Source organism: Rutidosis leptorrhynchoides, chromosome 3, assembly GCF_046630445.1.
Source record: "Rutidosis leptorrhynchoides isolate AG116_Rl617_1_P2 chromosome 3, CSIRO_AGI_Rlap_v1, whole genome shotgun sequence".
Lineage (NCBI taxonomy): Eukaryota > Viridiplantae > Streptophyta > Magnoliopsida > Asterales > Asteraceae > Rutidosis > Rutidosis leptorrhynchoides.
In genome coordinates this window covers 29,901,472-29,917,755 of record NC_092335.1, presented here as the reverse complement: position 1 = coordinate 29,917,755, position 16,284 = coordinate 29,901,472, and the positions used below count along the sequence as shown (strand labels likewise).

The window sequence follows — 16,284 nt, the reverse complement described above, 5'->3', positions numbered from 1 at the left end:
AAACCAGGGACATATAAGTCTTTTAACAACAACAGAAACTTACCACACAAATGAGAGGAATCTGCAAACTTTCTTCTTTCTGAAGAGTCCTTGATGAAAAATGTCACTCTTCATATCTACACAACCACCATTGATGATCTTCATATACATTACATGTTGCATAAGAAGCCAAATAACTCCTGTTACGAATCTGAGTCCTTGCCATTCACCCCTTGTCTAACAAATTGGCCACGCACACGTGGTCTCTGTTCTGCCAGTTTTTTCCTGCTCTGGTATCGCACCTTCAAATCCAATCAACACACAACGTCAACCTTCGTATCATAGAATTTTCGGAGGACATAATAATAGTGTTTTCGAATGATACCTTTTTCTCAAAGCATCTTTCTTTCCTCTTCTGACGGAACTTAATTAGGGCGGCCTCTCTTTGAGCTAATCTGTCTTGATCAACCCTACTTCCGTTTCCACTTACATTTCCAGTATTGCCCTTTTCAGCAACCCCATTATCACCTCCTTCAGCTATGGCCAACACATAGCTGTTACCTTTTTGACCATTACTACCATTTTCACCATTACTCTTGTTGTTACTTCCTGATGCACTTGCATAATTAGCAGCGTTTCCTTCATCTGGTGCACCACCCAAATCATTAGAGACCATGTTTCTTGAAGATCCATCATCATCATCATCATCATCATCATCATCATCATCATCATCATCATCCTGGTTACCTTTTAGTTTCTTCTGTGTCTTATGGACATGATGGTGGTAGTGGTGGTAATGGTGGTGATGGTGTTGGACCTGAAACTGTGACTTGTCAACTTCAGAAAGAACGGGGGGAATGGCTTTATTATCTGCTAGTGGTTCGGGTTTAGAGAAAACGTTGTTAGTACTTGACCCCATATCATTATTTTGAGTGCTACTGCCATTAGAACGTCGATTCAGGGTTCCATTTGAATTAGATTGTATGTTATCTGGTTTTGCAACATCTACCGGTGAGCAGCTGCCTACATTTCCAGTTGGAGCTTGATTGGAGTGTGATGTGGTATTGTTATACCTCCATGGCAACAAGAATTAGATAATATCAGATTTGGATAATCAGTTAAAGCAGAAGGGAATATTAAATTCCAAAATTATTAATTACCTCGAGAAAGCTGAAAGGTCCGATTGTCGTAGCACATTTCGCTTATGGGTACTCGTATCAGAATCCTCAACGTCTCGTGATCTCTTCAAACTGAGGTCAAGTGCAGGTGATCCGTTACTATTTGCTTTGGCAATCATAACATTATTAGCAGAAACGGTCCTTGGTTCCCCCGATTCCTTTAACTTTAGATCCATGTTTTTATCTGAATTTCTAGAAATACCTATCTCCAGATCTTTCCCCATTTCAACTGCATCTACAAAATATATAATAGATGCATTTACACACAAGAATAAGAATATGTAACACATTGTGTTTATATAGATAAGTATTGATGCGTTACCTATTTTATCATCCTTTTCGCCATGCCTTTTTGTGCCAGCTGTATCTGGACTTACATGGATAACCTGGGCACAAGTACTATCAGGGGGCCCCGTTAATTGGGCCCGTGAATACTTTACACTTTCAGCTTCCACTGCTCTTCTTGACCAAGAACTCTATATAATCATAGATGTATCAGTGGTCAAACTTTACAGTATTCACGTCTAGATCCAGATTCAGATAAGAAAATAATACACTAGTGATTGAATCATTTAATATATACACAGATCGTAAGATATAAATACTAGTAACGCCTCATGATTATATTCGTTTCTAGTTTATTTATACCTGAGTGCCGCTTCCATTGTCACTACCATCCTTAGTGGTCAGGTCTATGCTGACGTCATCATCTTCATCACTGTCATCATCCAAGACTTCATTGCTTCTCACATTTGTAGGTTTATGCGCATGTATACCACTCTCACTCTCACTGCCGCTAGACTGATGAAAACACGATACATTAATGCCAATAAAAAACAAAAACCAAAGTTCAAAAGCATAATAAACAAATTAACTCACACTATGACATTTTCTCCACACATGCTGCCAGAGATTCTTAAGCTCGTTTTTTCGAATAGGTTTGACTAAAAAGTCAACGGCACCTTTGGATAAACAGTTAAAGACTAAACCCATAGAGTCATCAGAAGACATCACTGCATGTAAAAATTTGTAAGGTGTAGCAACTGGAATGCATAATAACAGCTTAATACAATTACTGATAAAATCAAGCACGCTACTTACTAATTACTGGAATATTTTTACATGGTATGTGGTTCATGATCTTGGTCAAAAGACCAACTCCTGATAAATACGGCATGACTACCTCAGTTAAAACCAGATCAATTTGCTTATTGAGATCAGTCAACACTTTCCATGCTTCTACACCGTTTTCTACAGCAGTAACTGCAACGAGTATCACATATTTAATATACTGGTTAAAAAAAAAAATTAAATTAAATCATAGAACATCATTTATTGGATGGTCAAATGCAGTCAAAGTTGGTCAATGTCTGACGAGTCTCCAACTTGGCCGATTAGTCCCTACATGGATCCAACCCCAACCCCAACCCAGCCCCGCGCTGCAACTTTTACAACCTTGCGTGTAGCCTAAAAAATCATAACTGCATACATATTACTTCAAGTTATTGAACCTATACTGCACCACAAATTTACAGTTGGCACAGATAATTAACACGTCATACCAAAAGAAAACAACTTTCACAGTTTTTCTTGCACGGTCAGCATATCAAGAGTAAATATTCTACACCAAGTAGCCTTTGACCAAAGGTAACCATCATCTTGTGAGCTAAAGTCTCTGTATTAGTTGTATACAATTGCAATATAATATATTCATCAATAGATTATAACAGTTACATACCTTCATAGCTGCAGTTACGCAGCAGAGCACTAACTACATGCCGGGTACAGTCATCATCTTCAACCAACAGAACTTTGAGTGATCGAAGAGGCAGAAACCTATCCCATTGAACCAGAGGGCCTTGAGGTAGTGGATGTTGTCGTTGAACAACATCTTTCACAACCAACTCTATACGCCTACTACTATTAATATCTTCATTAATCTTTGACTCATCTTCCTCAGACAGCCTTTGACCATTAAATGCACCTGCATCTCTCACTTCCTTCAGCTCCTTCCATTTATGGTGATTGAGCTCGGCCGATCCTTTACTTGCAGGAACACTAGTACTAACCCCAACACTCCTCATTAACCGGATTCAAATAGACCAATTATGAAAATGGTGCACGTCTGAGACAACAAGAAAAGTTCTTTCTTCGATGAAAAGTGGCACATATCGGTGTCTCCAAGAAACAAGCTTTCTTAAGAAACCAGTTACAGAATCCTGAAGTAGAAAAAAATCGAATATCGTCATCATAACCCTAATAAACCGCAATTTTGTAATTTCAAGTTTTAATCCATCAGCGTTCAATTAATTAAATAAACACCCAAAGGGGAATGATTTAAGCTTGTTCATTTTCCTATATTTATTTACGAATATCAAATATATCATGTAAATATGTAATCCAAATCCAAATAAAAATAGTAACTTGGTGAGATATTCATCAATAAATATATTTAAATATATAAGTATATATCAGAACTTTACTGCTTCCATAAAAAAAAATCAACTTTCCTGTTTCATACTTTCATTTTCCAACAAAAATAATCATATCATTATCAGCCTCCAATCCACACCTTAAATTAAAAAACAATAAACTAAACCCTAAGATTCATATCATATTCATACAATTTTATTCATTTTCCAGCATAAGAATTAGAAATAAAATCAATAAATAATATTCATCGAATACCTTGTCTTAGTTTAATTTGACCTAATTATTCAAAAGTACTTACATTTACTTGAATAACGGTGATACGAACAGCAGATCTTTTACTAGAAGCTGAAATCCGTGAAATTAGGTCAAACAACCACCACAATAATTACAGTATACACAGATTCTAGAAATTAATGAACAAAATTTACAGAGGAATGATCTACAAATTTAGTGAAAGCGTAATTCTAGGGTTTGTTAAAAGTCGTTTGATATAATAAATTATAAAAACAGCGGGGCGCATATGAATACCTGATCTACTGGTTCAGAGTAGAAGAAGATATTATATTCGTTCTGATGACATGGAGTTAGTGAGGGCCAAAATTGTGCCACGTAATCAGACACGTATGACGACATGTAGGAGAGAGAGTGATGACATAGGACGGAGATCTATATACGGGCTCAGAGAAGCTTTGGGCCGGATTGCGGATCTTTTAAGATCCGATTTGAATGGACACGTGTAGGCTGGGCGATCAATTAAAGGTTTACCAAAACAGTGGGGACCGAAGGATAAGGCATCCGTTGTTTTGATGAACTAAAAGACTAAAATATCCCTCGTTTAATCTAGTTATATCAGAACTACCATTGACATGTCAGCAAGAAAATATCTGAAACATCTCAACCACAATTCAATCGAGGCTCGAGAATTGCGGTACAGATAACCATTAGATTTTTGCCACGTGTAATAACACTAGTAACTGTACACGGAGAGTTACATCAGCCCTCTTTGCCGTCGACATCTTCCCAATCAACAAATAAAAATATCCTCTTTCTCTTTCTTTTCATGTTAGTTTATTTTTTTTATAAATGCTGCTTAATACTTTAAGACATGTATTACCTACTTATTGAACACTCTCTTCTTTTGTGTTTGTCTATGTTTCGTGTATTCATATTTTGTTTTGTCTCGTGCGAGCTCGGTTAGGTTTTGTATTTGTTGTTTGAGCTCGGTTTTCTTTAGTTGTATGTTCTTTTGGGGCTTCAATTTATGTTGAAGTCTCTTTGGTATGAAAGTTTTAGTTTTTTCGCTAAAAAAAAAAATGTATTACCTACTTATACATTGTTAATAACTTCTATAAATAACTAACCCACTAACTTCTGTTTACCACTGTTTTCTTTCCGTTTCTTTTCTTCATAAAAAAACGACAACTATATAAATGTGAACTTTCGTAAAAAAATGAAAGAGCCTAAGAAGAAAAAATCAAAACTCAGCAAGCCTCGCAATCAAAAAATAAATTTAAAACCAACCAACTAACCAACAAATATCTGGACACGAGCCGAGCCAATTAGACAAACCGGGGCCAAATGCAAAAAATCGACAACCGAAAAGCCTAACGAAACAACCATAATACAACAAACACAAAAGCACATCCAAAACAATGAAACATAAACTAAACAACAAAAGGAACCAAAGCAAAACAACTACACGAAACAACAACGATCAAGCAATGAAGGCACCTCAAGTTTATCTTGGGTGATTATAGCTTTCTTACCCTTCGTGCCCAACCTTAATAACCTTCCTTCAGCCGTCGCGTAATTCACGTATTTACCCGATCGATTCTTGACGAATAATCTTTTGACGAACCAAAAGAAGAAGACATCGAGAAGGACCCCACAAGTTTTCCTTCAACCGGTGGTGGCCAAACAACGACCTAAGAAAAACCTTTTATTGTCCCTGCTTTTATCATCAAATTTTAACACATACTCCAAACCTACAAATGAAAATTTGAAAAATATTGTTTTTAGATGATCAACCTAAATATATTGAGCTCAACAAATTGCAAATAAATAGAAAAATAAATATCGATGAAAAATTAACATGTAGACCGTCAACAAACGTTAATAAAACTTGAAAGTACATTGTTTGTGCCCTGAAAATCTAACACGCAAATCACCTGTGTCCCCAGACAAGCAAGTAGCAAGTCTGGTTATGCAAGCAACTTGCGGCATGGGACTTTGTCAAGTTTTTTTTAGGGTATTTTTTTCATATGTCAAAAAAGAGAAATGATTCATTCACAATTTATATACACATATATTCACACTACAAGAATTTAACCAATAGGAAAAGAGAGAATGAAGAGAGAAAAAAAAAAAAAAAAAGTTAGTTGTTACTGATAATAAAAAAAACACTTAAGTGTAAAATTTGAGTGAATGTAGTATTCCTTTTGTTAAAAAGATAACAGCAACTTCTATATATTTCATGAAAAATATTAAATTCCAGGAATAATTGAATAGAAGAACCAGTCTAAGATGGATTTTTCATGCCCCAACCGAGTAGCATCATGTACTTGAAAACCATACAGTGAAAATATGCAGTTACCTTTACAATCATGGTATTAAATCACACAAACACTTGAATTCATATGCTAATTCATATCCAGCCTTCGAAATAAAAGACAAAAAAGATATTGAATGAAATCTGAAAAAACAACAGCAAAGGGGCAAAAAAATTAAAACATGAACGTTCGCCCTTTATGAAACATCTTTCTCGTATATGAAGAAAGACATAGCACTAGCTGGCTACAAACTACTCGTACTCAAATATCATTTAAGTAAGTTACATGTGGTCTTTGTTGCGCTCGTCCCCACCATGCCTGAAACACGATTTATAAGTTGAGGTTTAGACTCACAATTCTAAAAAACTACAAGTCGCCGAGCTGCTTGTACATTATAATTAATTATACTAATAATTATTATAGGCAGTAACATTAATCCAAAAACAATATATGGAGTAGTTATTTGTATCTTGTGCAGTTTAAATGATGCAGCACACACCCAAATATAAGAGGAAATTTTTTGTAGATAACACAAACTAAAGGTGGCAAGTGGGTAAACAATTAAAAGTTAGCTAAAAATTGCTCAAGGTGTATAACGGTTTATTATCTCCTATTACAGTTGTTAACAAAAATAAATTATTAATTTAACTGTATGGATCCTATAATTATGTTCTATATTTGACTTAAATAAAAAGTTCGAAAAATGCGTAATTAGGTCAACACAACCAAGTATGGCCGGTATTAAGTAGATAACTATCCATTTTAACTCGTTACCTGACCTACCCATGTTGCCACCTCTAAACAAAATAACGGATCTTATATTTCGGAAAAGAGATCGTGAATAATTGTTTACAAGGTTAGAAAACAGACCGCCAATTTCTAGCTTTTCGGTCCAATTGAAGATTTTCTAAGGCAGCAGAAGCACGAGTGATATCCTCTGAAGCATCATCATTTTCGTATCTCCAATCATCATTCCTGTAGCTAGAGTTGGACGAACCTCCTCTTCGATCTGAATATAACAAACCACGAATACCATTACACGTGTATTAAGCTCAGAACAAACAGATGAACACTCTTAACAATAATCAATATGCTTACCAGATGTTTGGGAACCGGGACCTTGTCTAGCATAGAAAAAACAAGCTAATAATGTTAATAATATAATAGTAATAGATAATAGATAATAGATAATAATTAAATTAAAATGAAGATAATATTTAATAGGTATTATGCTAATAATAAGTACCTTCCCAGAGGAGCTAATCCACCAGCAACAGATGATGAAGCTGACCTTCGGTTCCGAGAGTCGATAGAGTCCTGCTCGGGAGCTGCTGATCTCCTTCCACTACCTCTTCCTTGAGTTTGATCCTGCAGCATACCATGCAAGTGTAAGTAGCGGTGTAAGTTCAACCCATAAAGACAAACCAAACCAATCAGTTAAATTTAATAATGTTTCATGGCTTTTTTTACCATACTACAAAGTCCATATATAATTCAGTTTATTAAAAGAAATAGTCCATTTATTAGGATAGGACGACTTTAATATGTTAGAAATAAGTTACGGAGTATATTTTATTTAAACACAATGTCGATAGAAGATTCGGATTAGATTGTGTTATCATGCGCCAGAAATAAATAGTACATTAATTAGCACAGGACGACTTTAATATATTAGAGAACAAATTCCATTATATTAGAAACAGTTTAATATGCTCCATTGTTGGACCCATACACTATTTCAAACCTTGAGGCGTTAATAAGAGACATGGATACAAAGCCTAAATAAATAGTACATTAATATGAAGACGTTAATAAGAGACATGCATACAATGCCACCCCTTCTGCAGTTCTGCTTGTACCGCCATTATGAATCTAATATATATAACTTAATTATAGAATTATAGATATAGAACTTAAAGCGCCTTACGTGATTCTTACGCTATCAACACTTTAAAATTCCCAGAAAGCGAATAGATAGTCTTACAATTTTTCCTTTCTCACATCCTAAGGTGTCACAAAAACAAATGATAAACAAAATAAATTTTTTATAGTACTTGGTGCCGTTATCTATTTTCTAATTTTCTATTAGAATACTAACTTAACAATTAAACAAAAGGCAGTATGCTTAAGCAACAAGAGAAACAAATATCAAACCACGTATTTCAAGAACCCTTCAAGAACATCCAACAGCAACGGACCGCTATCTCCATTTCTGTTTATATTATATCCCTCCTTATCACTAAAATCTCTCAACTCCGCTTTCCACGCATCTTTTTGCTGCAATTGCAGGTTTACTCAACATTCAAAAGAGCTACAATTGAACATAACATAACATAAAATATAACAATAACAGTGAAAAATATATATTATTACCAAATTGCACTCCGGCGTATAAACTTTCAATGTGTGGCTCAGCTGTGCCCAATCCAAGTATTCACATATCATAGCAGTTAAAAGCCGGCCTGAAAGCATATCAACACATGTTAGCAAACATGTATTTGAGCAAAATGTAAGCTTGATAATTCTAATAAAAAATAAAAATTCTAAATTTTTTTATTGTGGATACCTGAGGATGTAGCATGAAGATGCTTCGCACGATCGTTACAGCTACCCAACAACGCAGGAGGTAAGCCGTCATCTTTTTCAATCGCTTTATCCTCTTCCTCTATTGCCTCGAAAACGCTTGCTCTGAGCTCCGCCTAAAATTAACAGAAAACGAAGAAGTAATCAACAACGAACCAGTTATCCACGAAAACATATATACAAGTAGCAATAGGCAAAAAGCAAACATTTTTATTCTTTCTTCTAGTAAATTCAACCTAGAATCGAGCCTTTAATACAACTGATTACCTTAGGATCGTCCGTAATCTTAAAGACACTATTCAGCGATTTACTTCATATAGTTTATACTTTCTTTATTAATGTACGAAATCGAAACGAATAGTAAACTGCAACAACCATATCCAATTATCCATCTACCAGATACTGCAAGTCGTGATAGCTTGAAAAACCTAATTAACCAAATAAATGTCTATTTCTAACCTAAACACACTTTATGCACACAATTAAACATAAACATCTTAATCAATCTTGTATACACAAACAGATACAAGATACAAATTACGCGACATGTCGATACCTAATCTAATCATCTTATGAAATACCGATACAAATTGAAATATATGTAAAGCAAAAACGTAAAAAAAATAAAAAAAATAAATAACAAACTGAAAAATATATGGATTAATAGTAAATGGGAAATGTGTGATTTACTCGGATCTTAGCGAGAACCCCCTTTTTTTCTAGGGTTCGAGTGACGAGCGTTTTGAGGTCCATCATTTCTCTTGTATAATCGTCCATCTTTCTTTTTTTTTTTTTTCAGATTGCTTTTGCTGTTGTTGTTTATTCAGTAGTAATTTGTATATTAACGTTTGATTCTTAGGTTGTATTTTGAATTGTTTCACGACTGTTTTTCGTGAGAGATTCGGGTATATAAGGCGTGATCCGATAGTTGAAAACAAGTTCTCTTATTCTGGATCTGGATCCTTGCCGGGTTATATGGTCCTGGGTCAATTTATTAATTTTTAAAGAATTTTTCTAGTGATAGTAAAATGTTACACAAAAACAACAAAAACCAAACTCAATATGGATATATAAGAGGTAAGATGTAGACAATACTTTCCATCATCCTAAAATAAAGATAAATTATTTCTTCACTCAAAGTGAAACACCCCAAGAGTAGAGAAAGTCGTCACTCTCGATATTCAATGAATAGAAAGATTGCTTTCGAATGGACCTCCGACCAATGAGTAGTTAAAAAAAAGTGAGAGACTCCATTGAAATGATAGAATCAAACTTTCATGGGTTTTAAACTGTTGTGTTCGTGAAATTCTAGTTAGTGTTCGCCAAATATTCCTAATTGACACGTGAAAACGATGTGGAACTTGGAGATCCAATTCGGTTAAATTGATGGTTTGGGCTAATGAGACTGTGGATCCGTTGGTGTTCTCCAAACTAATTCGAATTTAATTGATATGGTTAATCGAAGGGTTTGTCTTGGGAATGTTGTTATCTGAGGTATGTCGTCTGATGCGGATTTGATTGATCGTGTGCCTGCAGGGCATTCGTTTAGTTCAGTTGCGTATTTGAAACGTATGGCGGAAATACAGTCCGCCTTGAAGAATGATGTAATTGTGGGACACTATAATGGTGGATTAGAAGCTGTAGTTGTAGTCGAGTGTGACGCGAATGATGTAGACATAATGACGAATCAAATTAATGATCTTGATGCGGATTAGGTGGTGCGCGAGTCAAATTTGGGCCATGAAGATGTAGCTGTTAGTATGGTGTTGTTAGTATGGAACTCGATGTTGCTATGGATTCAATTAATGTGGGTAAGTCCTTAGAGGATGGACCTTTGGCGTTTTCATATTACGGTAAAAGTTGCAAAAAAGATATGCTTTTTAAGGCATGGAGATTTGCTTGAGAGTATAAGGTCTCTTTTGAGTGTTTATCCATTGGAAAACAAAACTCATCAAAAGAAGAAGGATCTCGAAGGTGATGGTTCGTTTGTTATTAGGGATGAGGGTGATGATATTTGTAACGACCCGTCAAAATCGCTATTGACGCGGCACATTAATCATTGATTCCACAGTGAGGTTTTGACCTCTATATGATACGTTTTGATAAAATATTGCATTCATTAAAATAAGTAACTTTCTAAACATAGAAAGTTATAAACATGTGGGCGAGTGCTTAGGTATAAGCAAAACCCCGAAATACATAAGTCTTTAATTTACAGGTTGACATCACAGTCCAATTATTTATTACACAACGCAGTTTTATTTTGAATGCAATAAACTTTGTACAAAGCATGAGAGACTCCATGCAGGCAACAAGCACATCACAGCGGAAGCATTCTAAGGACCTGAGAATAAAACATGCTAAAAAGTCAACACGAATGTTGGTGAGTTATAGGTTTAATTGCTCGAGTCATAAACATATATAAAGATAGACCACAAGATTTCATCAAAAGTTTATCAATAGATTCTACGTAACAGAGCACCCTGGTAACTAAACTTAACGCTATAGTGATAATTACCCCATTCGTTTTAATACACGCAAACCAACGTGTCTTAAACTCAAATAACATACGTCCGTTAAAAGGCTAGTGCTCTAGCTCGGACGGGGATGTCAAGCCCTATGGATCCATATACAATTATTCGCGCCCACCAGTCCATATCCTATGTACTGGCAGCTACTAGTTACCAAAGCTAAGGGATTTTCGGTTTAACTCAGTGTAGAATTTAGTATGTACTTGTGTCTTATCGCGTTTAAAATAAATTGCATATATTCTCAGCCCAAAAATATTTAAAGTATTTAAAAAGGGAGACTATAAACTCACAGTTCAATATTGAGACTCAATATTGTAGGCAAATTGCGTAGACGTAATGATGGTAGACGACTGTATGGTTCATACTAACCACCACATACATTTTGGTCGTCTCACCCCACCCCCGCCCAAAAAATACTCAAACCCACATGGGACCAAACTTCCACCCAAAATATCCAAAAAACCCCCCACACTATAACTAACTTAAAAAAAATTTGTTTCGCCCTAAATGGAACCCCTTAGTTACGCTGCGCCCCGACCCGAGTCACCACATAGATTTTGGTCGTTTCACCCCACCCCCGCCCAAAAAATACTCAAACCCACATGGGACCAAACTTCCACCCAAAATATCCAAAAAACCCCCCACACTATAACTAACTTAAAAAAAATTTGTCTCGCCCTAAATGGAACCCCTTAGTTACGCTGCGCCCCGACCCGAGTCCCCACGTCCGCTTTTCTCTGCCCGAAACCCAAAACCACCACATAGATTTTGGTCGTTTCACCCCACCCCCGCCCAAAAAATACTCAAACCCACATGGGACCAAACTTCCACCCAAAATATCCAAAAAACCCCCCACACTATAACTAACTTAAAAAAAAATACCCTCAAATCCAGAGGGGTAAAACGCCACTTTCCTTAATTTTCATATATACTAACCACCACATGGATTTTGGTCGTTTCACCCCACCCCCGCCCAAAAAACACATGGATTTTGGTCGTTTCACCCCACCCCCGCCCAAAAAATACTCAAAACGACATGGGACCAAACTTCCACCCAAAATATCCAAAAAACCCCCCACACTATAACTAACTTAAAAAAATACCCTCAAATCCATGGGGGGTAAAACGCCACTTTCCTTAATTAAAATAAAAACTCCGCCCAACCATTTCGACAGTCCGTATCTTCCTCCTCGCTCCGAGTTAAATTTCACCGACCGCACCGTTAAACTCGAAATATTTCTGTGAACAAAACGAAACTAACTACGTTCAAAACGGACACTTTTAAAAAAACGCTAAATACACAACAGCCCGTATCTTCCCGCTCGCCGCGAGTTAAATTTTTCCGAAAGCAGCGTCGTACTCGAAATAATTTTATGAACAAAACGATAAAAGGTACGTTCGAAACGGACACCTTTTAAAAAACGCTAAAGACAACGACAGCCCGTATCTTCCTGCTCGCCGCGAGTTAAAATTTTTCCGCCAGCACCGTTAAACTCGAAATATTTTTGTGAACAAAACGAAACTAACTACATTCGAAACGGACACTTTTTAAAAAACGCTAACCACAACGACAATCCGTATCTTCCCGCTCGCCGTGAGTTAAAATTTTTCGACAGTAGCGTCTTACTCGAAATAATTTTATGAACAAAACCATAAAAACTACGTTCGAAACGGACACTTTTAAAAAAACGCTAAACACAAAGACAGCCCGTATCTTCCTCTCGAAATAAATATATCAACAAAATGAATAAACACAAACACAAACAGAGCACCCACAATATGACCCGAACACCACCGCCGCAACGCGCGGTCGATAACTTTCTAGTTAACATTCATAACTACTACAGTAAATACTACTCGTAATAAGTAATTTAATAGAAATGAAATACAGTAAAATAATAATAATAATAATAATAATAATAATAATAATAATACGGAGTAATAAATTTAAATATGATTCCGCCATATGTCTTCCGTTAATCTATTAAATTTGATCATATGTCTTCTACCATATGTGTTTGAATGAAGTTGGAGCTGGAGCTGGAGTTTATTTTTGAAATTAGTAGCTGGAATTTATTATTTTTTATAAATGTTTGATAAACTAGCTGGAACTTATTTTTCAATTTATAAGCTCTAATTTTTTTCATAAGCTAATAGAAGTAGCTTATTTTTTAGAGCTTATGATTTTCATAAGCTCTACTTTTTATGTCTACCAAACAAAACTTATTACTTGTAGCTTATTAAATCATAAACTAAAACTCCTACAAGCTCTCATAAGATCTTGCGCCAAACACACCGTATGTGATTAATCTTTTCTTAATCTAATACTACTGTCACTTCCATTTCTAAACATAAGATGTGATAGATGGATATGGACTCTAAACCATAATGGCAAATTCTCTACTAAACAACTATGATCTAAAATTGATGAGCTGAGTGCCTGAGTTTAAATAAAGTTGAATCCGAGAAAGAAACAATGCGCAATAATTTGGTCTCATAAAAGATTGGGATATTTGTGGAGAGTCAAGCTAAAGAGACTACTGGTTCGCGTTGAGTTAGACAAAAGAGGTATTGATTTAGGGTTCGTTCGCTGCAATGTGATGATGGGATTGAAACTATTGATCATGCACTCATATTTTGTAAACACACTATGAATACTTGGTAAGAGTTTACAAATGGCGGGGCTTAGAAAATGTGAACAATCTACGTCTGGACGAGTTATTTTGTGGTAAAAACGGGAGCATCATGTCGACTTGGGGATCATATCTGTGGTAGTCCATTTTTTTTTAAAGGCAAACACACACACCCATACACGAATTTAAACACGAATATATACATGTCCACCCGGGGACTCGAACCCCCCAACCTATAGGTTGAAAGGGTTACCTCGATACCGCTAGGCCAATGGAACTTTGGTATCTGTGGCAGTCCATTGAATGAATTTGCGGATATATCATATGAAAAAACCGTAATTAAAAAGATTTTAAGGATAAATGGTGGTGTGGGTCAGTTGCTCTAAACGAAATTCTAATCGAGAGCTTTGAACGGGTCTCCAAACGTTCATGGAAGAAAGATCTTGAGTGGCAAAAAATGGCTGTGAGCTCCCTCTTCTTATTTATAGTTGTATATATTTATACTTGTGTAGTTGTAGTGTAGTGTTTTCATATAGTAGCTTGTAGGTTGGTATAGCTTTTTTGCTTCTTCTTTTCTGTATATAGGTCGAGGCATGTAGGTGCTTGGTGCATGACATTGCTTGATCCTGTTGCATGTTTCCTTTTTTATTCTTAATAAAGTTACTTGCTTTTTAAATTAAATCTCAATAGATGCATAGAGATTACTTCTTATATAATTGGATTAATAATTAATGGATTTGTTCAAATGGCTTAAAAAGATCAATGTTTGCTAAATAACATGCAAAAGTTAAAAACAGGTTCTCAAACTCGTAACTTTTAAATTTCATGTTTCGATAAATTTTTTATTTTATCAAATAATATTGAATGCTTATAATGTTGACATAATAGTCATAACATATTATTAATCACAAAAATTTACTAAATTTTAACGGACTCTAACCTAATAGAAAGATCGATATCTTCATACTAGGAGTTTCATGGTTTCAAATTGAAATTCACGGCTCCTAATGCAATTGTAATGTCTTTTCGAACATCTTCTAGAGACTTTCTATTAAATAAAATCTGTGGTAAAAAAAAAAAATCAATTTATTTGTATTCATGTGATAATGATGATTACCATTTAGCATATGAACATGACACTTAATGTCTTGTAAGATTTATAAATGAATCTCATGATTATGTTAAACAAAATTAAATACTGTACATCAATAACTAAAAAAGCTATAAACTTTAAATGTTTGGAAGTCTACAAATAACCAGATTCGTTAATTACAAATATGATGAGTTTCATATCTGAACCCGAGGCTAGGAGCACATTGTTTGTTATCATTCCTTTTTACTCCCTAGTTTTTTCTAATTAAACAAATAAATAAAAGGACACAGTTTGATTTATTGGCCAACTGAAATTGTAATATTTGCAAAATTGATAATGTCAACGTCTCCAAACAAGAGCAGATGTAGGATTTTGGCACACACGTCGTCTTATTTTTAGTGTTATTTTGTTTCCACTTGAAAATGAAATTGAAATCTGTCTTCACGTGATAAATAAAAAGATACTCTTTTTCTTTCACTTAAAATATCCACTTTTTAACCCTATAAATTGTACTCTGGAGAAAAAATATAATTTATGAATTTAGAAGGGATAAGTATGAAATTTTCCCTATAAATAAAACTACACACTTATGGGACAATCCAAAATACTAATATTTGACATCTCTAGTGAGAGTGTAACTCTCTATAGTAAAACCTTATATAAATAATGAACTATTCTTAGTAGACACGGTCAACATAAAACCAGAATTGTAAGTTCTACCATTTTTTCAAAATAATTAGTATTTTTTTTACTAATTTTAGTTTACGTAGAACGATAAACGTTCAAATTTTATACATTGTCAATTGTCTAAAACACTTGCTGAGATGTAACTTGTAACACAATGCATAGTATTTTTAGTTGCCAGAAAAAATAAAAATAGTGAAGGGTATCTACCACATCATTATCATTATCATTATCATTATCATTATCATTATCATTATCAACGGAGTAATGTTTATGGTATGCAACTATACAAACAAGTGGTCATTTTCAAACTTATTGTAACGCGTTAACATCATGTCCTTCAACCATTAAATACCCAAGTTTAAGGTAAAATATTTCATATTTCTCTCGTGTGACAACCTGATTGTTTAAGAAACTAATAAATGAGGCTCCTAATTTCTTTTTTTTAATAAATAAATATATATAATAATAATTAACGTGAACATATTGCGAATATAAACATAGCCAGCCTTACCCTGAACTGTCATTTGGGCTGTTGTTGATGGGGTAAAAAAATGATTATATGACTCATAATAATAACTACAACTATAACTAATGATAATATGATATAATCAAAAGCGA

At 34.8% G+C, this 16,284-nt stretch overlaps 2 protein-coding genes across 2 annotated transcripts; both read right to left on the bottom strand.

The window, feature by feature from the left end:
* LOC139899613 (two-component response regulator-like APRR3) lies at positions 1 to 4,109 on the bottom strand. The gene is made up of 9 exons (XM_071882434.1): positions 3,889 to 4,109; positions 2,896 to 3,376; positions 2,259 to 2,420; positions 2,037 to 2,170; positions 1,806 to 1,958; positions 1,480 to 1,633; positions 1,140 to 1,392; positions 365 to 1,052; positions 1 to 281 (listed from the first exon to the last, which is right to left on the bottom strand). Exons 2-9 carry the CDS (start codon positions 3,239 to 3,241, stop codon positions 183 to 185), a joined length of 1,989 nt encoding a protein of 662 aa, XP_071738535.1. The 5' UTR covers positions 3,242 to 3,376; positions 3,889 to 4,109; the 3' UTR covers positions 1 to 182.
* A 1,986-nt stretch (positions 4,110 to 6,095) lies between these two features.
* On the bottom strand, positions 6,096 to 9,585 carry LOC139895904 (protein TONNEAU 1a-like). Its single transcript, XM_071878449.1, has 8 exons — positions 9,413 to 9,585; positions 8,706 to 8,838; positions 8,513 to 8,601; positions 8,294 to 8,416; positions 7,386 to 7,507; positions 7,238 to 7,263; positions 7,010 to 7,148; positions 6,096 to 6,457 (listed from the first exon to the last, which is right to left on the bottom strand). The coding sequence occupies exons 1-8, from the start codon at positions 9,497 to 9,499 to the stop codon at positions 6,421 to 6,423; spliced, it is 756 nt and encodes a 251-aa protein (XP_071734550.1). The 5' UTR covers positions 9,500 to 9,585; the 3' UTR covers positions 6,096 to 6,420.
* Between the last annotated feature and the right edge of the window lie 6,699 nt (positions 9,586 to 16,284).